Raw genomic sequence first — 22,897 nt, forward strand, 5'->3', positions numbered from 1 at the left:
GGCAAATCAAAACTGCGTTTGCCATTCGCAATGACCATAATTTTATAGATAAATGAATACCTTACAATAGATTTTGTAGTTTGCCGCAAATCTTTTGGATTTTTTTTCCACTGCCCGCTATTCGAGCCCGCTAATAGACGACTACAATTAACTTGCACATTTGATCTCATATTTATTCGCTTCGCGTCTCAGTGTTGTACAATGTTTTCCATCCAAAGCAAAACACTGATGTTTGATGCTGTTTGTCCGTTGAATTCTCCGGTTTTGACAGTTGACTTCCATATGAACCAACAGTACGATTGAAATCTAGAAAATCCTCGCGAGTTCATCCAAAGCCAGTTGGTGACCTTTGCCATTTCCAGCGAAAGCAGATGTGCCGCGAAATCGTTGTCTATTTTAAACAGACTTATTTCTTTACCAATTTCTCATGTTTGGTGGACGTATCTTGTTATACACACAGGATTTCTACATCCACTCCACTCTGTCCGCTTGAACTTCTGTGCTTCCAGAGAGTCCCCAGAACGTCCCGTCGCCGGTCGGCCGCGACATCTCCTTGCCGATCCATCGACAAAAATGTCGTTTTCCGATGCGAAAACACTTTTAACCTTACAAAAATCGAACTTATATTTACAAGAGGAAACAAAGATTATAAAAAGTGAAGAACGAAGAGCGGATGATCCAAATTCGGGCGCGATTTCAACAGATTGTTCCACCACAATTTAGTGTCGACCCGTACAATTTATTTTTAAGCCGGTCTGCTCGCGCATGCGCTTGACCGTGAAACTCGGCCTTTAAAACTTGGTAGTGGGTAATGAATTATGAAATATGTACAGTTATTTATTTTTACAGTGCAATCTCAGTTATTTGAACTATTAATGTTTTTCAGCACTCCCAATTCTTTGAACAAATAGTTGTTAATTCTCTTGGATTTGCTTCAGTCATTTTTTTGCCTCCTATTTTTTGAGCAAAATTTATTTTCCCTAAGAAGTTAAAAAAAAATTGGTACAGTACTTCCACTGCAGTGATTGCCACATTACATTATTATGAAAATGTTAATATGCCAAGTAAATTGTTTTCTTTTACTTTGCTTTGATTATCCAATAATAACTGTTACTTTTCATGGGTTTTGTGACATCAGTAACCAGTGCTACAGTTTTCTACACCTTATCACATAGTCTGGTAGAACTTTTTCAGTAACATAAGGAAAAACACTAAATAATATTATTTTCCTTTTCCATTCTGTACAGTGTTTATGTAAAATCTTTATTTATATAGAAATAGTTTAATCCACTGATTGTTTTGGAGAAAAAAGTGATAAAATGCTTTTAATTTGAAATATTTCAAGCAAAGTATAATGTTGTACATCATTTTGTGAATTCAGAAGAGGACTATTGCTATACATCAACTCTCTTTAGGCACTCTTGTTCCTTCTATTTTTTTTCTCTCGGAAAAACAGGATGATGAAAATTAAAGTAAGTATTTTTTAGAAAATGCTTATTAAAATTAATGATACATGGTTGGTATTTTGCTGTGTAAAAATGAATGGGACTTCTCAGATGAGGTGCTATCCATAAACTGGAGTGATGAGGCTGCAGGAGTGTAGTGTTTAGCAGTCTAATGACTTCTTTAATTGGGATTTTCCTTGTAAGGACAGAAAGGTTAATGAGTTGGAGCAAGGCCTGTTCCTTAATTGAGAAACCAGATAAATAAAACCCGCAGTGTAAATTTTTGTGGTGGAAGGAAACTGCTTAGTTTTCTTTTCAGTACCACCTCAGTTAGGAAATGTGGTCCATGAAAGGTAAAGAAAAACTCTTTGAACTTGGCAGGATTAAAACCTATGACCCCAGGATTTTGTTGATCACTGATGGACCAAAATTAATCTCTTCACTAGGGTAATGCAAAATTTAAGTGGTTTCCTTCCCAAACAGAAATTTACACTCCAAGGATAATTTTCTGATTTCTCAGTTGTATAGTCAGTACTGCACAGCACAAAATTTCATTATCCCTTAATTGTTGTGTTATATCCAACTTTACTCCAAGTTAACTCTCATGTAGCAAAGTGTAGAAAAACTGCTGGGGATAACCGGCTCCCATAACTGCCTGATGGATTTTTTTTGGTAAAGATTTTGACAGGGACAGTTGAGGATTTGTACACAATTGTTAATTGATTCTATGTCAAACAATTTACTAACTTAATTTAAAACCAGGTACAAATGACTAGGGACTGAATTTTTTTTTCCGTTGAATAATTAGACTTATGACATTTATTGCATTCAACATAGAAAGAACGCACTCCTTTCACAGATTGGAGTTGAGATTGTATGGGAGAACCAAAGTTGATTGCATGAATGAAAGGATATTGGGAAGTGTATCTGGCACCCCCAGTAGATAAATTTTTGTTGGGGCAGATGACATCATCACCCCAGCTGGACCACCACTCAGGGTCTTTAAATAACTGAGGAGAAAGTGCTGCCTTTGCTCTGACATCTGCAAATGGTTAGACTTTCTAGTCTTCTCGGATAAGGACGATGAATCGTAGGCCCCATCTCACAATCCTTGTTTGTAAATAACTCTGTGGGACGTTAAAGAGTGCACTCACTGTTCGCAAAGAGTAGGGGACGTAGTTCCCGGTGTTGTGGTCTGGTCTTTGTGCGTATATTATCATGGTTGGGTGGGAAAATGCTCGGAGATATTAGCTGCATTAAGCTACTCTACAATCCGAGGGTAAATAAAGATTGATGATGATGATGATGATCACCAAATTGGCAAAGGAGAGAACCTACGCTGGGATCAAGGTCATCAAATGTACTCTCTGATCCAGTTTTGATAATTACTAGTTTCCATATATACTAAGTAGCAAAAGGCATAATTTCACAAGTAATTGTTGTTTTGACTTTACAATATCAAGAATAAGAGGCAGCCAATTACTGCAATGGTTTCTCTGAACAAAACAGTATCACTTTGCACTCTCAAAACAAAGGAACTGATGTGATTGACAGGAAGTTATGAAAGGTTCATGTTTTCCTATCCCTACCGAAACAAATGGGAAAAATTATATACTGCATTCTTAGATTAAGTTAAGAGCAAGAAAAACATCTTGACTCTCTTGTAAATCAATATCAGTTGCATGGAACTGAGCACTTAGTTTGAGTTTATCCAAAAACCAAAATAAACAACTTTAAGTGTACAAGAATAGCTATCAACCTAGGAATAAATTTTTAAAAATGAGCTTTTCAATCTTATTTATTGAATTAATGAGCTACAAGTGCAGTTAGAAAATATAAAAATGGCACAAAGCTAATTTGACTTGAAGAAATATCTCTCCTGTAAGCAAATATCTCCAATGTGCATCTCCCTCAAACAGAACCTAAACATAAAAAAAATCACTCAATTTGACGAGAAAAAGATGAAATTTTAAATATTTTGTAAATCCCTATAACTTATAATGACTCGTTTTTCAATTGTTCCACGGTGTACTAGTTTGCAACGATCTCCTAGTATTAGTAGACCACATGAGTTGATATAACAACACTGGCCTACTATTGTCCGTATTAGCCTTCAATTTTAATATTATCTTGATTAAAGATTTCTTTTAGAAAATTGCTCCCTCGTCAGAAAAAAAAAAAAAACACTACAAACAGTTTAAAGGTGTGTATGCATACATAAATATTTGAAGTCATCTTACCTCCTTAATTGACAGAGCTGTCGAACCTTTCGCCTTCCACCGACACAACAAAACCTCTTCTAGTTTTGACATTTATCACACTAAAAGTTTTCCTTCAAATCTGCTGTTAAAGGGGAACATTTCCACACAGTCGCGCAGGAAAAATAAGACGAGGCGTAGGAAAAATTCGATCGCTTCCAAACCTGAAAACTTATGCAAAAATTAAAAAGATCCTTTCTTTTTTTATCCACCATCCTAATACAGGAAGATATCTAACACTGTTATTTTTATCCCGTTTTATCCAAATCTCTAGAACGAAGCAAAGACGACTCAAATTCGCCTCTTCGCTCGTTCTCAGGTAGGTACTTCATATATGGTAATTATTAATAATTACCATATATGAAGTGCCTACCATATCCAGCGCCCGTTCCGCTGGATAAGGGTAATGCAGGCTCGGAGAACGAGATTGCCGCCATTTATTTAAATGATGGATCTGGGTACTAGGAGTCTAGGATCAGGAATCGGAAGACCTTAGATAACATAGTGTCCTTCGCAGCCGTTACGCTACGCTCCGTGGGGAGGATCGTTGCGTGACGACCCTAATAACGGCTGCGAAGGAGACTAGCTATAGATAACAAGGACTGGAACCAGATTTCAGAGCCCAGTGTTTTTCGCGAAAACGTGGGTTTGGTGGGGGTGCCCATTCTCGCGGGCTCACAAGCCTGGTTCCAGGAATCTCATTCCCATTCAAAAACGCGCGTGGGCTCTCAGAGGACGAGATTGGGGTACAAGCGCAAAGATCAACCAATCACCAACCCTTGCTCGGTGAAAGGAAAATTAAGAAAAAATGCCCTCTGTTACAACAAATCAGGAGCCGATGATCATGGGCTCCTGGTATTACATTGTTGATGGGGAGTTTGCTGCATATGCTTTAAAAATATATATAACTTTAGAAAGGATCGATGAGGAACTACGTCCATATAGCCTGCAATGCAGGCGTATTTTTGGAGCGGGAGCGCTGAATAATCCTTCGTTGCTGTCATCTTGGGCGAGGAAGCGCAAGAGGGCTGGAGCGAGTCAAAAAGTGACCCTAAGGGAGAAGACGACTGGCTGAGAAATAAAGGAGGGGGGAGGGGGAGAGGAGGGAAAAGCTCTCTCTCATTTCCTGCCCCGCCCCCCTCCCCCTCAGCCTCCTTCAAATACGCGAACTAAATTTATTATTCAGCGCTCGCCCATGAAAAACGCCTGCACTGCAGGCTAACGTCCATACGATAAGCCGAGATTTCTATAAATGCTAGCAAAAAAATTGGAGCTCCGCTTTTAGGCTTGGCTAAATATATATATTTAGCTTAACGAGGTTGTAAAACAAGCTCGAAAAGAGTCCTCTGAAAGTAGGTCCCATTTATCCACAGGCTCAAGACTTAGAAGGACGGCGTGTGCCGAATACTGAATAAAACTCGGCCCAGCAAAGTATTGTTCCATAGAATATTGGGTTTTATAAACTGAGTTGATAAGTAGCTAATTTGGTCACCGTAAGGACGATCGGGAGATGACGTTTCGATCGCTAACCCTTTGGTCAGAGCGAATCGAGTGGTCAAATTGCCTTGTCAACTCAGCTCATAAACCAAATGCACTCTTCTTTTATGAGAACCTTTTTTTTTATAAGAACGTTGAGGCTGAGGTGAACTAGAGGTGACACAGGCTTAGAGTCAGTTAAGAACACTTATTTTTAAAATTTTTTTTTAAAATGAACAGTCAAATACGGAATACGGAATACGAACCTCTGTGGTCGAGACTTTTCGTAAAGCCTAATTTACCGAGAGCTGGCTGCCGCGACATCTTGTACCCAGCACTAGAGTGTACATGTAAGCCACGCAACAGAGCATGTCACAAGCAACTTGACACCACATTACGGCACATATTGCACTTTGATAGGTGTCTTGGTCACGTCCGCATAGATTTATTGAAATACTAATTATAACAGGTAACTTAAGAACATAAGCAAGCTCAAATTGCCAAAAAGATAAGAACGGTAACGTCCAGGCGTCTCAGCCCCCAAATTAGACGTTCTCGCCCCTCACCCCCCCCCCCCCCCCCCGACGCAGCCCCACTGTTACGTTAGTAATTAGCCCCCTTGTTTATTGTTCCATAGCTTTGATTTGAATGTCCCTTCTTTTAAAATAATATTTCCTCTACGTACTCTAAGGTTGGAATTACATCAAATGAACACAGTTATTCACAAAGTGCTTCACGATTTCCAGGTGAAACCGACCAACATTTTCAGCGCAGGAGATGCAGCGTCGCCTGGATATGGTACGCCGACACATGGAGACAGACCAACTTGACGCATGCGTATTTACGTCCTACCATAACATCCACTATTTCAGCGACTTCCTGTACTGTTACTTTGGACGCCCTTATGCTTTCATTGTTACACCAGACAAGACAGTCAGCGTTTCTGCTGGTAATGTTATTCTGTTTTGGTTGAGTAATTGTTTTTAGAGCGGTTTTCAGTTGAGGGTTAGGGGGGCTACTTGCAACGACATTGCGCTATTTTTAGTTTGATATTGTTTGTTTGGGGAGCAGGAATGGCGCAGTGGTGAGAGCACTTGCCTCCCACCAATATAATGTGGCCCGGGCTCGATTCTCGGACTCGGCGTTATATCTGGGTTGAGTTTGTTGTTCTTGTCCTTGCTCCGAGAGTTTTTTCTCCGGCTTCTTCGGCTTTCCCCTCTCCTCAAAAACCAACATTTCTAAATTCCAATTCGACCCGGTATCTCAGGGCCAAAGAGTTGTCAGTCTTAACTGACTGTTAAGTGTCTTCCTGGTTTTTTTTTTTTAAGTTTATTTTTTTCCTTTTGCTGAAACGCGCGCGATTCTACTTCTTTGCGGCCATTTTTTCAGGGGTGAAGTCGAACGCATTGTTTAATTCAGATGTCCCGTACGAGTCAGCATTGCGCGTAATTTGCGTTGTGGCCTCTTGTTACTTCTGGTTTTCTTATGTTTTGTTTTCTTGAAGGCATTGATTACGGTCAACCAAGGCGCCGCACATTTGGAGACAATATCGTCTACACGGACTGGCAAAAAGACAACTACTTTTATGCAGTGAAAAAACTGGTTTGTGGTATTCAATTTTTTCTTTAATTACCATTTTATCTCGTAATAATATAGTTTGTAACGCCATTTCCTTTGTCGTTTAGTTATATCAAGGAGACCTACATGACTTTTTGTAGTGTCAAAGGTGTGACAGTTCGAAATAAGGCGATGCTAATTTAAGCCACAAAAAATCACTGGTAGCATTTTGTTTGACCGTTCCCTCTACCTGAGAGTGGAATGGACTATATTGAAAATGGCAAAGCCAACAATAAGGGGTTTTAGATGGGGGCAGCGGAGGATTCGAGAAGATAGTCGATGTTCGATATAATGGGTTGACCCCAGTAATTTAATTTAAAGCCAACGAGAAGGGGTTGTTTAAGAAAAACATTACAAGGCTTTTAATCGATAAATATTTCTAGATAAACGCCTTATTGTTCATAGATAATCATTTGTAAATAGTTTTTAGGCTAGTGCGTGTTTATTTTCTTTTTCTCTAGATTTTAATATTTTTACTTTAATGGAGGACCTCCCTGAAAACCACGTTTTTACGTGACGGGTGCTTCCTCCTTAAAAATTATTTATTTTTATTTATTTATTTTATTTAATTTGAAACCACGTGCTTTTCTTCCAAGGTTGGAGATGCTAAGAACGTCGGTCTCGAATTTGACTTCGTCACTTTCGACAACCATCGAAAGTTTGCCGACGCCTTGCCGAATGCCAAATTCGTAGACGTGGGTCAGCCGACCATGAAAATGCGCATGTTTAAGTCCCAGGAAGAGATAGAAGTGATCAAGAATGGCGCTCGGATCGGTGATCTTGGAGGGGAAGCTGTTGTCAAGGCAATGAAAGAGGGTGCAGCAGAACACGAGATTGCCCTGGCCTCCACTGATGCAATGGTGAGGGAAATTGCCGCCACTTATCCACACAGTGAAATAAGAGACAGTAAGTTGGCTTTAAATTTTCATTCGATCTTGTGAAGTATACGAAATTAATACATTTGAACTGCGGATGAAAGAATTGGAGAATGAGAGACCGTCGCATTTATGTATGCAACTTAAGCAGGTGCGAAACGAAAGCCTCAAAAACATTCGGGCTTGAAATTGATTAGAATTTCTGCGATACCGGTGCAGTGCTCTACCAAATGAGTTACCAAGCAAACTGGGAGCTTGTCATTTCGTGAATTCACAATATCCCCGTATAGAAGTAAGTGAAATATATGATCTGATTTACTTCTATCAGCTACCTGCTCCCTGATCGTTGGTTGTAAAGCCTCCACTCTCTCCTTTTGTCCGTTGTCAGACTCTTTTCTAGCATGAAAATATGAAGTGATGAAAATTAGTTCAGTCTTCTGCCTCGCGTCTGGTTGCTGGCTGTATTGTTCCCGCTCTCGCTTCGTGCTCGTTCCCAAGCTCTCATCGCACTTCTCACGCTTTAAGACAATCTCGTACCCAGAGTCTTCAGGCTTTTTGGTCAGCGGGGCAACGCCGGGAAGACTTTGGGGACATCGAATTTTATTACCGCAGGATTTCTGCGGTAAAACAATGGCAACCGTTACGGAACAGCCAATCAAAAAAATTGAATTTTTTCGATGTCCCCAGAGTCTTCCCGGCGTTGCCCCGCTGACCAAAAAGCCTGAAGACTCTGGGTACGAGATTGGCTTTAAGAAGACAAACGCCTTTGAAGTAGCCTCCCTCGCGGACGCTCTTTTGGCTCGTCACGAAATCATTTCTCCCCAACTCGCCGGTCGTCGCTGCTTAAGGTCTCTATTCACCTTCTGTAGCCCTTCCCCATCCCCCACGTCGCCCATTTCCCCCTCGACCCCCTCCCCCGTCTTTTTCACATCACTGTTGCTTTGTTTGTTTAGCGTGGACCTGGTTTCAGTCGGGAATAAACACGGACGGAGCTCATAACCCAGTGACGACTCGTCGGTTACAAAAAGGAGACATTATCAGTCTAAACTGCTTCCCTATGATAGCAGGGTAAGTCGTCGTAAGTTTTGAGTATTAGTATGCCTGCGTTTTGGACAGGAGCGCTTGATGGAGGTTTTATGGTTTTTTTGGAAGAACTTCCTTCGTGATGTGTTACTGCTGTTTAGCTAATGTGGTGAAGGCTACCCATCACCGACTTTTAGGATGACGAAAGTGAAAAGAAATGGAATTCTGGAACAAAATTTGCTAGATATACATCTTTTTGGGGTAAAGTACACTTCAAATTTGATTCCACTAGTCTTGTTCCCTTTTGTTTGCTTTAGATACTACACGGCCCTCGAACGCACACTGTTTCTTGATCACGTGCCAACAGACCGCCATATGGAACTCTGGGAAATCAACTGCAAGGTTCACCGCCGAGGCCTTGAACTGATAAAGCCGGGCGCGCGCTGCAGCGACATAGCGAAAGAACTGAATGAGCTGTTCCTTGAACATGGCTTGTTGAAGTACCGCACGTTTGGTTACGGGCATTCCTTCGGCGTTCTCTGTCACTATTACGGCCGCGAGGCAGGGTTGGAAATTCGCGAGGATATAGACACAGTCTTACAGCCTAATATGGTGGTTTCCATGGAGCCGATGATAACCATCCCCGAGGGGGAACCTGGGGCTGGGGGATACAGGGAGCATGACATATTGGTTGTCAAGGACACGGAGAGTGAGGACATTACTAAGTTTCCATTTGGGCCTGAGCACAATATAATCAAAAATTAATCGCTGTGAAGTCAAACTCTTGATCGTAACTTCTTTAGAGTTACGTGTGATATCTTGCAAACTTTTAGACGTAATCATTGTAACAGTGGTGTTTACCGGAGGCAACACAACCGCACACATTTTTGTTTTTACATCCACCATCCACTGATCTGATTATTTGGCCCGAAACTCTTTGAAAATATATTATGATAGTGGCCTACGTGGTAGGCACTTAAGAAATTTTAAGCCACGATATCGTGATATCGATATCCTGCAATCGATATTGCGAAATCGTGGTATCTTGATAATCGATATATACACAGCGATATCACAATATCGTTGCTGTTATATACTTGCCCGTGGCTTCTAAGTCTCTAAACAAGCCGGGTTGTTTTTGACTATTAATTGGCTTCTACAAAAAAAATAATATTTATTCAGTATATGTCAGCTCTTTTCCGAGCAGAAAGTAGAAGTAAAACTTTTAAATTAATACTTACAGCTTTTTGAATTAATGTGTTGTTGTGTTTGCTTAGGAGTATATTGTGTGGCTTTTACTCGTACTGATATACTGGCGAATCTCATCACCATGATCTTCTTCAATTTTTTCAAAATGTCGCATCTTCTGTGAAAGCGGAGATTGTTTCGAAGACGAAGATGATGGACGACTTTTGATAGTTTACATTACTAGCTGAGCTTGGCTTGTCAAAGGCTTGCCTATTTTTATTGTCACAGCGTTTCAAAATTTGCCAGGCACTACCTACAGCGAGTCCAAAAGTGAAATATACGAAATTCATATATTTGGACTCCACAAAATCTTTTCAAAGAAAGGCAGAAGAAAAAACAAATCAGGCTTCAACGGGGTTCGACGTCCGCCATTGCGATGCAATGCTCTACCATCTGATTATCATCATCATTTTTTAGTTATTTAAACACGGAATCCCTTTGACAAAAATGCTCTTCCAGAGAGCCGTGTAAAAGATACAATAAGTCGTACAATATGGAAAATGGGAGTATTAAGTCTTTTAAAGGACATATGAATAAATTACAAGTATAATACAATATGGAAAACATAAAATAAAGCATACAACAGGAGATAATTAGAACTATGATGTATAAATAGGAGACTAAGGTCTTAATATATACGAATAAATTGCAGATGTAATAAAAATGAGTTCAAGCTTGTCTGACCTTTGACCTTACCAGGCAGACTATTCCAGAGAACCACCCCTCTATAGTGGAAGCTGTTTTTTCCAGCTTCAGTACATGGTCTTGGTACAAATAAGTTGTATGTAGAGTTCAAATATGTGGATTTTTTTAATCTATTCACTCTCTGCAAATCCTGGTATTAGCGCCCGGGGCGTTTTTTAAAATTTCAAATTTGGGGAGATAAAGCAGGGGCGTGGGTTAAACCTGAAAGCCGTTTCCACGCCGCTTAAAATCGGTTTAATGGAAATATCTCGTTCACTACGTTTCAAACAATCATTAAACTCTCTACTTATCCCGTGAATCTATGTTGTGGGGTGTTTTGAGAATTTATTGTTTACGCAAGATTACGCAGTTGTCACGTTTTGTCAATTAAACTAGGAAGAAAAACAGACAATGCTTTCCTAAAGGAAAAATTTATTTAGAAAAGTCTTTGTTTACGCCTAAGAAAGAAACGCTTATAATTCTAAATGCCAAACGAGAGACGCGAAATTTATCAACCCGTGCGTGGCACGTTTTTCAAATTTTCGCAAAAACTGTTAAGAATATAAAGAATCGATCAACTAGAATAGTATTTCAGTACAAATTCACGATCAAACCTGTAATTTTTTGTTGAATTCCCAGGAGTTCTCAAAAATTTCGTAGAAAGTCCGTGGCCTCAATAAAGATTTGAGATGTCCGCGCTCCGCTAACTCGTCGCCTGGATAAAACAACAATTTGTACTCGATGCACAGTTTCTTCGCCGTTATTTCTCGGATTTCCGCTATCGAAACTGTTGAGTATTCCTTAGTAGGTCTTTTTTCGATGAACCACTTCGAAAAGTTGTGTTTTCCTTCGGAAAACGCGAAAATCGACGACTAAATAAATGTCCGATCCTTGCAAACCCATGCAGCGACAAGATTACCTGCGCATGCGTTTTAAGGCCCAGACGGCGATTTGTGACTGAATGAGGAAGAAAAAATAAATAAATAAATAAACGAAGGGCAATTTTCAACTTGGTCTCCCAGTGGGAAGCCCAAGTAATAAGAAATATTGTAGATTTAGTGAAGTTTTAAAATTTTAATTTGTAGTTAATAATTAATAGACGGATACCAAGTTAGTCCACTAGAAACCTGGGGTACTCTTGTGTGGGTATCAACTGTCTGTTGGTGTTTCAAAAATCATTTTCTTTCTTTTATCTCTTCTTCAAACCTCTTAAAATTCCATTCAAATTTACGTTTACCCCCATCTTAATTGAAGAAGGCGTTTATTTAATTTTGGCCATAGGATGGGGCGCGCGTGTTTGAGGTAGACGGTTGTAATACGGATGCACAAAATAGAGGCCTTGGGAGTCGACTACGAGTTTACGAGATCAAGCACAAGTACGACATTTCAAATCCATGCAGATTGCATGCTTTAAGTAATCAGTTGTCACTCGAATCTTGTGCTGGGCCGGTGGAATCTAAAAGTCGTACTTTTACTCTATCATACTCAAATCTTAAGGTCCCGATGACCCGGGGCGGGGGGAGGGGGGTTCATCCCCTATATACGGTCAGGGTTTGGAGAACCAACCCCCCTCCTCTTCCCCCCAGCTCCCAGTTTGCGCGGTGTGATGGGTGCACAATCTCAACCGTTTTTGTATTCTAAAAAGGGACTGAAAAGGACCTGGGAATTCAAACGAAGTGTTTCAAAGAAGTTGATTTCCGGATTCATGTTTCTCGTTGAGCTCAAATAATGAGGGAGATCGAGGACTGGTGGAAAACTTTGCATTTGTTTTATCTCTCGCTTTTAAAATGTTTTCTCGCTGCTCTGAAAATTTGCATTAAATCGTGTCTCTGTTTCGGTCATCGGTTTCCATTGTAATTCACGGTATTGTAGTCAGTTGTCGTTCAAACTTGTTCATGCTGCTAAGGAGGCAAATCAGAAAATAAAAAGAATAATAAGATTTAATTGAAGGAATACGAAAAACTCTTAAAAGCCTAGTATACAAAACAAACAACCTAACTTTTCATCAATAAAATACCTCACAAACAGAACGCCTGTACCGTCTGCGCAAATTTAAAGCACCGCCTAATTTATGCACAAGCAACAGCCTTATATGTAACGCAACACCTATGGAGCTTGGAACACAAAGTCGTTTGACGGTTGTGTAGTGGGGATTTGTGCCTTCACATGCAACAAGTTTCTTCACTTTGCTCAAACGAATAAGGTAGGTCGATGCATTTTTGTCCCGCCAATAGGTTAAATTTTTGCTTCCTTGCTACACCGTGTTTAATTTAAAAGTTTGAAGTAGTTTGCATATATAGACAATACATATCTTTGATTACTATCAGGGCCAGGGGCAGCCTGATACAAAACACTTAAAATGGTGTCTCCTGTGTTCCCAAATCGTTTAGTAGCCTTTTAAAGGCATATTTGCAATAGCTAATACACTATGGTCTGTTCGAATGCCTATTATGAAAAGATAAGTAACTAGACAAGTTAATGTCTCACGAGGCCTTCCGAACAGATATCCACCGATATTAAACAATCGAATCAAGATATTTTTGCATACAACCATCAAGCGACAATTCTTTCTGTTTCAAATCATTTGTAATGAGGAAACCATTCCTCTTTGACATGTTTGAGTCGGCTCTGGTTGCCCTACGACTTCGGCTGTATATTCGGTCCGTTGTTTCGGCATTGCGTGCTGGTCTGATTATCACGCTACCTTTTAACGAGATTGATTAAATTTCATCGATAAACTGGCAGTTTTGTTGCGACAGAGAACTGGTCTATCTCACGAACTGTCGTAATTTATTGAATCATGTACAATAAAATACCATTTTAAGTCATAAATATGCAATTTTTTGAAGTTGCTCATTTTTCTGAAAGAAAAACAAATACGGTATTATACAGACCCTGAGCAAGCGTTCTTGAAGTACAAAGAGACTGCAAAATCTGGAACGGGAAGATGGAATGCAAAATCGAGGACAGGAAATCGGGAACGGGATTTGGTACACGGACATCTTTATACCTGCGATGAAATATCGTTTTAGTCAGGTCCCCCTTTTGGTTTTTGTTTGTTTGCTTGTTTTTCATCCTGTTCAATAATGACTTCCAATATATATATATATATATATTTTTTTTTTTTTTTTTTTCAGATTCCGAACGCAATGAGATCGTCGCTTTTGCACAAGCTAAGCAAATTTGTAGCGCCATCATTTCGGCGCGCTAAACACGATTACTTCCCGCGTACACTCAAACTTCACAATGGCGAAAAGGTACGTACAATTAATTAACTAATTCGCCGCTCGTACGGGTTTGGTTAGCTTGTGGTTGTTGTGGTCGAGTTTGACATCTCGAAAAATGTCTGCCAAACACTTAGGTGAAAACCACCACCACCCTCTCGAAAATCTAAAAACGGTTTAGCCTCACAGCCTAACCCTTCCGACAATTTTATCGGTATTAAATGCTAAGCTATAAACGTTTACCGTCCAACTGTTCACTGTATGCCCTTAATAAAGATACAAGTCTTTTGACTTAGATTTTGGAATTCAATAAGAAGGCGCTCCTTGCCAAAATACTCGTGCTTGCACTATTGAAGAGGAAGTACTACTTTTATGCGGAGTGTCGCTGGTAAAGTGCTAAGCGCGTCAGACTGTCAATCGTATTTTTCACAAAAGATCGAAGAATCGGCGGCTAGAGACGGGCTACGTTGATCTCTGCATTGACGTGTTACTGCGAATCTCGAGATAATCGGGTTTGCTATGGGTGGTGCCTACTAATACAGGGATATTTATACGCAGTTTTAAACTATGCGGAGAAAGCAGAACTTGGCAGTGCTCTTAGTATCCCAAAAGGAAAACTGGGGGTAACCATGCATTTTTCGTAGAAAAAATGCTTCAATTTGAAAGAAGACGCTATATACTGTTTTGCATTTTACTGTTTTTAATAATTGTTGCTTAATTGTCTCTAAAAAATGCCCCACTACCCCCAACTTTATTTCTGGAGTCCAGTAGCCCTTACTAAGATCTGCTTTTCCCAAATAATAATAATAATAATAATAATAATAATAATAATAATAATAATAATAATAATAATAATAATAATAATAATAATAATAATAATAATAATAATAATAAGCTTCCTTCTAGTATTGTCTACTGTGTTCTCTTCAGTTTGCCAAACCTAATTACAGTGGCAAACAATTTATCCCCATTTAGTCTCATCGAAAGCACAAGAACACATTATTTGGAAAATTACTATTCGTCTAAATCATACTCATCCAAAAGATTAAATGTCTTACTCTACACTGTTCTGCTTTTTAAGTCGAAGCAACTCTATTCTCCAAAAGAAATGGATCGCCGTCTGAGCAGAATCCGCAGCCACATGGAACAGGAAGGAATGGACGCATGCGTATTTACATCGTATCACAACATATACTATTTCAGTGATTTCCTGTACTGCTCGATGGGGCGACAATACGGTTTGATCGTCACAGATGAAAAGGCAGTTACCATTACACCATGTAAGTATGTGACAATCTTCACTCTAATATTAGTGGGGTGGGAATGGGAGATGAGCGCAATTAGGACAATCGGCTCTGTCGTCGTCATCACATTTGCTGCTAGCACATGGTGTAAGACTACGTATCTGTCTCGAGTCACACCCCATACTGTACCCATAGCACTGTACAATACAGTGAACATCAGTATCTCCGCAGGGTGCTATGTAGTCCTGTTAGTACCTGTAGTATTTGTAGAGTAATTGTAGTATCTGAAGTAGCTATGTATGTATGAAGTATGTGTAGTAAAACTCAAAACTCGCCGTCGGCATCCAGGCGTTGTAGGTAGAGAAAAAGTGGGAGCATCCGCTAGATTTGGATACCGAGTATTTGGTGAGTAAATATGATGTGCGGTATTCCGAATGTCATGAGCGTTCGTGGACAAAGCAAACCTCTCTGCTGAGTCCCGGACGAGAATTGAGCCCACGAGCACATTTTGAGCGCTTTCCATTTGTCAGAATTGACCGGTCAGTGGCCCGCCAGTTACGGTTCAGTCAATTGAAACCCCGGGCCCAGTTGCTGAAAGCCCGATTAAGCTAATCCCGGATTAACATGAACTTTGATGCGAGTCTAATTAATAGTTAATGACCATTCTCCCAAAAGATTTTTGTCAGTCGGTTTTGCCTTAGACTTTTCTTAACCTTTAGCTTGAAATTAGCCTTTTAAACCATTTTAAACGAGCGAGATGAAAACCTCGATTAACTTTTAATCGTGGATTAGCGTTAATCGGCTTTCCAACAACCGGGCCCTGGCCCCCCGAACCCGGGATATAGCGGGGAATTTCAGTAACATTGGCCCAGTTTTAAAACACTGCTCATTTTCCCCGCCCCCGGGGTTAAGTAGACTGTTAAAAGCCCCGTATAGGAGGGCATCAGTACCGTACCACAGAACCAAATAAAATACAAATCAGTTTGGGTTTGTCGGTAAAAATCGACATTGTGACGGAGGTAACAATTTAGCGTGTTATCATCAAATTTTTCAATTGTCAGCACATTGTAGATTTAGTATCAAACCGGCACAGGTGGTTCAGCACAGTCATATAACGAGCTCATTTCTTACCGCTGTGATTCGAGTTGAGGTCTTGTCTTGCATCGGGTTGCTCGTCCTGTGCATCCAGTCTTCTTGGATAACGACACGAAACCGTTGCTAACGAGCCACTCAGGACGCGGAATATGCCATCTTGAGTGACTAAATTCCAATCCGATTCTAGTACGTGTACCCGCCGTAAATCAAACGTCTCGTAAAATAAGCTCCATTTAATTATCTATCTAATTAAATTAAACTAAGTCACATACCTAGTTATGGAAACGTTTGTGACTGTTTCTATTTAAAATCACAAAAATAAGAAGGGCAAGGGCTCGGCTTAATGTTCCTTCATGTTAAATCCCCGCTGATTTCCCCGCTTCCGGTCAATGGCCCCGGTCAAACCGACATTTTGTTAATTTCCCCGTTCCCCGGGGCCAACGCGTTGTTAAATGAGAGTTAAATCACGGCTGCGGCCGCGTTAAATCCCCGCTATGTCCCGGGGATCGGGGGGGGGGGGGGGGATTTCAATTGACTGGTGCATTACAGCAAATGGAAAGCGCCCTTTATTTCATTTGTTACTTTTTTTCTTTTTTGACAGCGGTTGACTACGGATACCCATGGAGACGTACAACCGGTGACAACATAAGTTATACCAACTGGCAAAAGGATAATTTTTTCTACGCCGTTCAGCAACAGGTAAAGGCAGGTACTTGTGTTGTGAAGCTAACGGCCTTGGTTGAATTACAGTCGTAAACATGTTTACAGCACACTATAAAGTAAGGCGTGATTTGAGTGATACTTGTGGAAAAAGATGTAGAATTGAGTACAATTGTTGTAGAGTTAATACAGTGAAGAACCAGTCCTTAAATAATAAAGAAGAGCTACAAAGATTCCTGGTGCCTCTCTGTTAAGCCAAGCGAGTGTTCTACACTTGTTATGCCGGTAGTCTCCTATATAACGTTAACGGTTGTAGTTGTTAAAATCGACACCGTGCAATCAATAGCGCACGTAGGAGTTCCAGCGAACGATTTTGCCTGATTCGGTGATTACTTAAACTGTGTTGCAAGTTTGTAAACAATTCAATAAAAAAAAAAAAAAAAAAAAAGTTTGTAGACAATTCAAAAAGTTGCAATATGTTTTCTCACACATTATCCACGCGCTATATTGCACGTGGATGATTTTCACTGACGATTTTCCATTTTCCCTCAACGGCATTACAACGCATTTAAAATCGCCCCGCGTACCATCAGTTCTAGATATGCGTGCTCAAAAAACAAACATAACTGTTGTTTTGATTCGACACTCACAGTCTCATCGAAGAGCAGTAAGCAAAGAGTTTGGAAGAGTGCATTTAACACTTTTGACGTCGAGGTCGGCCCTAAATTGTCCTCCCCTCCCCTCCCCACTATTCCAAACCTTACACACACATACATACACACCATATAAGGGGGTGTTTACATGTGAAAACTCGCCCCGGTGCGAGTTTGTACCGGTATGACATTGTGATTTCATACCGTGTTTACATGAATGGACACTTCATGTCGACAAACGTGTTTGTGACGCCCAGCTGACGCCATATTGGATTGGATGTCGAATCATGAGCATGCTCTACCCGTTCCAGACTCCCAAGAGAGTGATTTCCTGCATCGGAATGAGTTTTCGTACCGGAAAGAAAATCTCGCTCCGGTACAGTTACCGGAGTGAACTCGCACCAGTATGACTCGCTCTAGTATGAGATTTTCTGCTTGTACCATGTTAACGAATACAGAGTCACAAGATGGAACTGGAGTGAACTCGTACCAGAATGAAAGTCGCGCCGGTATCTTGTAAACACCCCCTAAGATCGTGTTGTCGCTAATCTAACTTATTTTCATATCATCAGCTCCAATCTGCAAAGACAGTGGGTTTAGAGTTCCCGGATTTGGGAGTATCCCTCCAGAGTTTCTCAGAAGCATTACCGCAGGCCAAGTTCGTAGACGTTGCAGACGCGGCTATGCAGATTCGAAGAATCAAATCGGCAGAAGAAATTGAGATTGTTCGTCAGGGGTCTCGGATAGCAGAGCTTGGGGCTTATGCCGCCATAAAGGCCCTACATGAGGGTGTGCCGGAGTTCGAGGTCGTTATTGCTGCAAATAGTACCATGGCGCGAGAAATATCCTCTGCGTTTCCTCAAGTCGATATCAGAGATAGTAAGTTTTCATCCCCTTATAATAGATGGTATTCGTAATCTCGGTATTGAACTAGAACTGGCTTGCACACGAGGCTTAATCCAAAGAATCACTTAACATGCAAATGTTTTATAATATATTCCCCCACAAGAGCCGCCATTGCAAGCTGCAACGAGTCTCAAAATTCGTGGAAACACTTCTCCCCTTTCCCCTGGTCCTCGCTTCAAGACTTCCATGTATCGACCGTGTAACGCAAACTTCTAAAGACATTTGTTACTGTTTATTGAAATACAACGACTATCAAAGTTTTGAAAGCTTTGAATCCAGGTTAAACCCCGGAACGTTTTGCTTTGCTGCGCTTTATACCGTTGCCACGTGACAAAGGTTCGCTGACTGTTTGACATGTTTTTGACACCTTTGTGACGGTTTCCCTGAAGAAATGTGAATGCTTTTCACGCACAGTAAACCAGTTGAGCATAAGCTATACAGTAATTCGTTTTTTATTCTTGATTTCCAGCTTGGTCTTGGCTACAGTCAGGTGTGAATACAGACGGAGCTCATAACTTTCCCACAAGTCGACGGATTCAAAAGGGAGATATTCTCAGTCTTAACTGCTTTCCCATGATAGCAGGGTACGCGACTTCGTGATTTTCCTTGATGTCTCAGTGCATCCCTGAGCGCCTTCCTTCAATTCCAGCAGTACCTAGTACCCACCCTCCCCCTAGGCATTGTTATTTTATCACCCCCTCCCCCCGCTTCCCCCGAGGAAAAAAACATTCGAACACCCAGGTTTGCGAACAAAAAAGCCCCCACCCCCACCCATCCACAAATACCTTTGGTTAGGCCAAAATAAAAAGAAATCACAATGTTAGTTGTTTTCCTTTATTTTATCACTATGGTTCTCATGCAAGACGTTGACCAAGGAGTCGTCCATTTTATCCAAGTATGGTTTAAAGTTCGTAAGGTTTTTTTCAACCAGTGATTTGCCTTTGACGAAATTCAGTTGGCCAGATTAACTCTGTTTTAACGCAAAACACAGGGTCCTCAAAAAAAAAAATGATTATTTCCCTTTGTTCTAGTTCGTGTCTATACTGCGAGCTGAGGCTATTTTGAATAATTCAGGCTCGGTCTTGGAACCAAGTTGTAAGTTTCGGAAATCGTCAGACATTTTCGACACCGTTCCGAAGAAAACTCGGTCTTAATCCTCGTCGACCTTTCGTTAATTGTTCAAAATGGCGGCCCCCCCCGAAAGATACGAAGAACAAACGAAACACAAGTAAATTATTGTATTTTTTGACTTTCCAGTATGCCGTCAGGTCACCTCGCAAAGTAAAGTGCTAGTGTTAATTGTTTTCTTTTGTGTGTGTTATTCGAGTTATTTACTCCGATTTTTTTCAGTTTAAGTGGGCCTCAAATAACATCGGACGCCGGCCAACGAATACGATGCCAGTAGTGAGACGAATTTCGGCAAAAAAAGTTATTTCGCTTGGTCATGTCCGAAAATTCAACAGTTATGCTTCTCGTGGTTCGTCCACTAGCTTGGAGCGTCCTTCGCCGAAAGTATAATCCTCCTTTTGCTTGCTTTTTGCTGACAAACTACGAAGCACGCGTTGTGTTCTTTGCCGTCACTTTTCGATAAGTTTAGCAATTTCTTTCTTTTCGACCAACAGCAATTACTCAGCCTTGGAACGGACGCTATTCTACGATCACGTGCCATCAGACCGCCACATGGAACTCTGGGAAGTCAACAACAAGGTTCACCGCAAGGGGCTGGAGATAGTTAAGCCAGGCATGCGCTGTAGCGATGTTGCGCGGGAGCTGAATGAAATCTACATGGAACACGACATGCTGCAGTACCGTGTGATCGGCTACGGTCACTCCACGGGGGTTCTTAGTCACTACTACGGAAGGGACTGGGGCCTAGAGTTCCTGGAACACGTGGACACAGTTTTAGAGCCTGGTATGGTGATCACCATGGAGCCCATGATTGTAGTTCCCGAGGGACATCCCGGAGCGGGCGGGTACAGGGAGCACGATACGCTGATTATTACGGAGATTGGAACCGAGAATACGACCGCTTCATTTCCCATTGGCCCGGAACAGAACATTGTGAAAAATTGACCACATATATGCATTCTTAAAAACGTCTAACTGCAGCCTGCAGGATTGTTATTGTGATAGCCAAGAAACCTTATGCCAAAATGGCTTCCATTTTAATTTCCTTTATGTTTATATTCAAATTAGCCCTTCTTGCCTCGTTCAAGGTAAAGTATTCTTTTGATTTTTAAGCTTAAGAACGAGCTTATGGAATAAGCTCTATAAACCGGCTTTTTAGCTTAGAGAGGAGCCTCATCCCCCCTCCCCGCCCCTCCTCGCGCATATCCCGTTCGACTTTTGTATCGCAGCCGACGAGGCTATCGGCCGAGTTGGCTTAAATCAGGCGATATTCTGAAACATTGAGCAGGATAATTGTTTTATTATGGTCTTGCTTTTAGCGCACGCCACTGGATTTTTGTTCATTATAGATCTTTTGTCTCTAACGGATAGAAAATGAAGCTTTACGAAGCGGGGCCCTGAGGTTGATTGCTAGTTGTCGAGCCAAATTGACAAACAAACATGGAACATCATCCATTCTTTACTTCTACATTGATAAGAAACATTCATCAAGGTTCATTGTACGGGGTGAATAGCTCCGGAGAAATAATTCCACGAGCGTGCGTTGGATATGATGATAACCAACGAGGCGCACAGCGCCGAGTTGGCTATAATCATCTCATATCCAACCAGCGTGAATGGAATAATTGTTTAATTAAAATAAGTCCAGAAATATTGCTAGATCTTGCTGATTTCGCTTTGCAAGAAGAACCAGAAGACAATTTAATGGTCGCTATTTCTCGGGCATGCTATAACAGCAATTATTAAAAACTGGATCATTGTACAATGCAATTCCAGGGTTTTGATTGGCTTAGTAGCCATGGTATATGAGCCATTATACCATGCATGCCCGAGAAGTAGCGACCATAAATTGTTTTCTGGTTACTCTTGAAAAGGAAATCAGCAAGGCCTACCAATATTTCTTGATTGTTTTTAATAAAACAATTATTCCACTCGCGCTTGTTGGATATGAGATGATTATAGCCAACTCGGCGCTTCGCGCCTCGTTGACTATCTATCATCTCATGTCCAACGCGCTCTCGTGGAATAATTGTCAAATATACCATGGCCGCTAAGCCAATCAAATCCCTGGAATTGCATTATACAATGATTCAGTTTTTAATAATACAGTTTATCACTGGGTATTGTTCGACAAAATGATAGCACCAACATGAACAAAGACTCGAACAATTTTACGAAGATGCTTTACATCACCAATGTTCCTGGTCCATGATTAAATGATTGAGGTACTTTACCTCCACTCAACAGTTTTTGGGTGCTGTGCCCTCTGTTCAATTTCTGAACCCCGATAAGTCAAAGAGGTTGTAACTTTCTGACCTTAAATAACTTTAGCCAATTGCACAAGCGAGTCAAAGCTGAATGATTTTCAATTTCATAGCTCCATCTCAGCCATTAAATCGTCAGCATCTGGTGGGGACTTGTCTGAAGGTCGGTGACGAAGGCGGGATCGAGACGAAGTTATACTGAAAGAAAAAAGCAAAATATATATATGGCAACTGCGGCTAATCCCTTGCATTTGCATTCCGAATAAAATTAAATTAAAGAGATCTTCAAAATGAAGGTCCCGACCGTTGCCGACGGCAGAACGGAAAACAGCTGTTTTGAAAGCCACTGCTCGAATGCATATTCTTTAACAAGCAGAGTTCGCACTACACGGTACGCATGTCGTTTCAGAAAAGGATAAAAAGGTTTTCAAAAATGACGATTCCCTGCCGCTACGGGTCTTAGAGAAAGTACACTACGAGTCTGCGGGATTTTTTACCGTTCGAAGCGCAAAAACTAAAAATGATTGCACAAACGAAGGGAGGAAACGTTTCCCCGTGGTAAAAATGTATAGCGTACTTTCGTGAAAGGTAGCCATTTTTTGAAAAAAAATCTCAATGCGGTTCCTTTGATAAGTTTGGTCCTGCCCTACGAACTCAGAATGATGATTAAGTGGTAAAATCGCGATTCATTTAATACCGACCATTTTTAGCCGTTGTGGAGCAAGTTGCATAACACATTGCATGAGGTAGCAGCGCCTTTACAAATGCCTGATTCGTTTTGTAACTGTGCTGGTCATAGAAGTCACTCGCGCAAAGCCCAGGCAAGGACCTTGCTCGCACTACATGTATATGCTTTTTTCATGCGCACAAATTTGCTCTCACCTCTCCCCTGAGGAACTGCTTGGTGTCTTTTTCACCGAGGGCACCTTGGGTAAAACAAGCTTGGCCGCTGGCGATTCCTTCGGCTTCGGTTGTCGTCGACGGCGTCTAATCGGCAGAAAAATGTCAACGAAGAGAAAATAGGCAATACGCAGACTTGTTTGAACATAACAAGTGTTCAAAGGTGAACTACATTAAGGAACCAGATAACGAACGGT

At 40.9% G+C, this 22,897-nt stretch overlaps 3 protein-coding genes across 6 annotated transcripts in view; 2 read left to right on the plus strand and 1 right to left on the minus strand.

The window, feature by feature from the left end:
• Nucleotides 1-5,343: 5,343 nt before the first annotated feature.
• LOC146454040 (uncharacterized) lies at nucleotides 5,344-10,657 on the plus strand. Its single transcript, XM_085095919.1, has 5 exons — nucleotides 5,344-6,128; nucleotides 6,684-6,781; nucleotides 7,393-7,702; nucleotides 8,625-8,739; nucleotides 9,012-10,657. Exons 1-5 carry the CDS (start codon nucleotides 5,957-5,959, stop codon nucleotides 9,457-9,459), a joined length of 1,143 nt encoding a protein of 380 aa, XP_084952045.1. The 5' UTR covers nucleotides 5,344-5,956; the 3' UTR covers nucleotides 9,460-10,657.
• A 2,065-nt stretch (nucleotides 10,658-12,722) lies between these two features.
• LOC146454041 (uncharacterized) lies at nucleotides 12,723-21,182 on the plus strand. 2 transcript variants are annotated; one of them, XM_085095921.1, is made up of 7 exons: nucleotides 12,723-12,829; nucleotides 13,764-13,883; nucleotides 14,932-15,130; nucleotides 16,791-16,888; nucleotides 18,075-18,381; nucleotides 18,878-18,992; nucleotides 20,031-21,182. In XM_085095921.1, the coding sequence occupies exons 2-7, from the start codon at nucleotides 13,776-13,778 to the stop codon at nucleotides 20,479-20,481; spliced, it is 1,278 nt and encodes a 425-aa protein (XP_084952047.1). In that variant the 5' UTR covers nucleotides 12,723-12,829; nucleotides 13,764-13,775; the 3' UTR covers nucleotides 20,482-21,182. The 2 variants fall into 2 exon arrangements, with proteins under 2 accessions (XP_084952047.1, XP_084952048.1); XM_085095922.1 differs by lacking the exon at nucleotides 12,723-12,829 and having other exon boundaries at nucleotides 13,762-13,883; nucleotides 15,054-15,130.
• LOC146454042 (DNA repair protein XRCC4-like) overlaps nucleotides 20,978-22,897 on the minus strand; it is a 14,662-nt gene continuing 12,742 nt past the window's right edge. For all 3 annotated transcript variants that reach the window (XM_085095924.1, XM_085095923.1, XM_085095925.1), the window contains 2 exons: nucleotides 22,683-22,787; nucleotides 20,978-21,998 (listed from right to left, as the gene is read on the minus strand). In XM_085095924.1, the coding sequence (XP_084952050.1) occupies nucleotides 21,908-21,998; nucleotides 22,683-22,787 (196 nt within the window). In that variant the 3' untranslated portion in view covers nucleotides 20,978-21,907. The remainder of the gene's footprint in view (nucleotides 21,999-22,682; nucleotides 22,788-22,897) is intronic.

Source organism: Pavona decussata, unplaced genomic scaffold (assembly GCF_977016875.1).
Source record: "Pavona decussata unplaced genomic scaffold, jaPavDecu1.1 SCAFFOLD_317, whole genome shotgun sequence".
Lineage (NCBI taxonomy): Eukaryota > Metazoa > Cnidaria > Anthozoa > Scleractinia > Agariciidae > Pavona > Pavona decussata.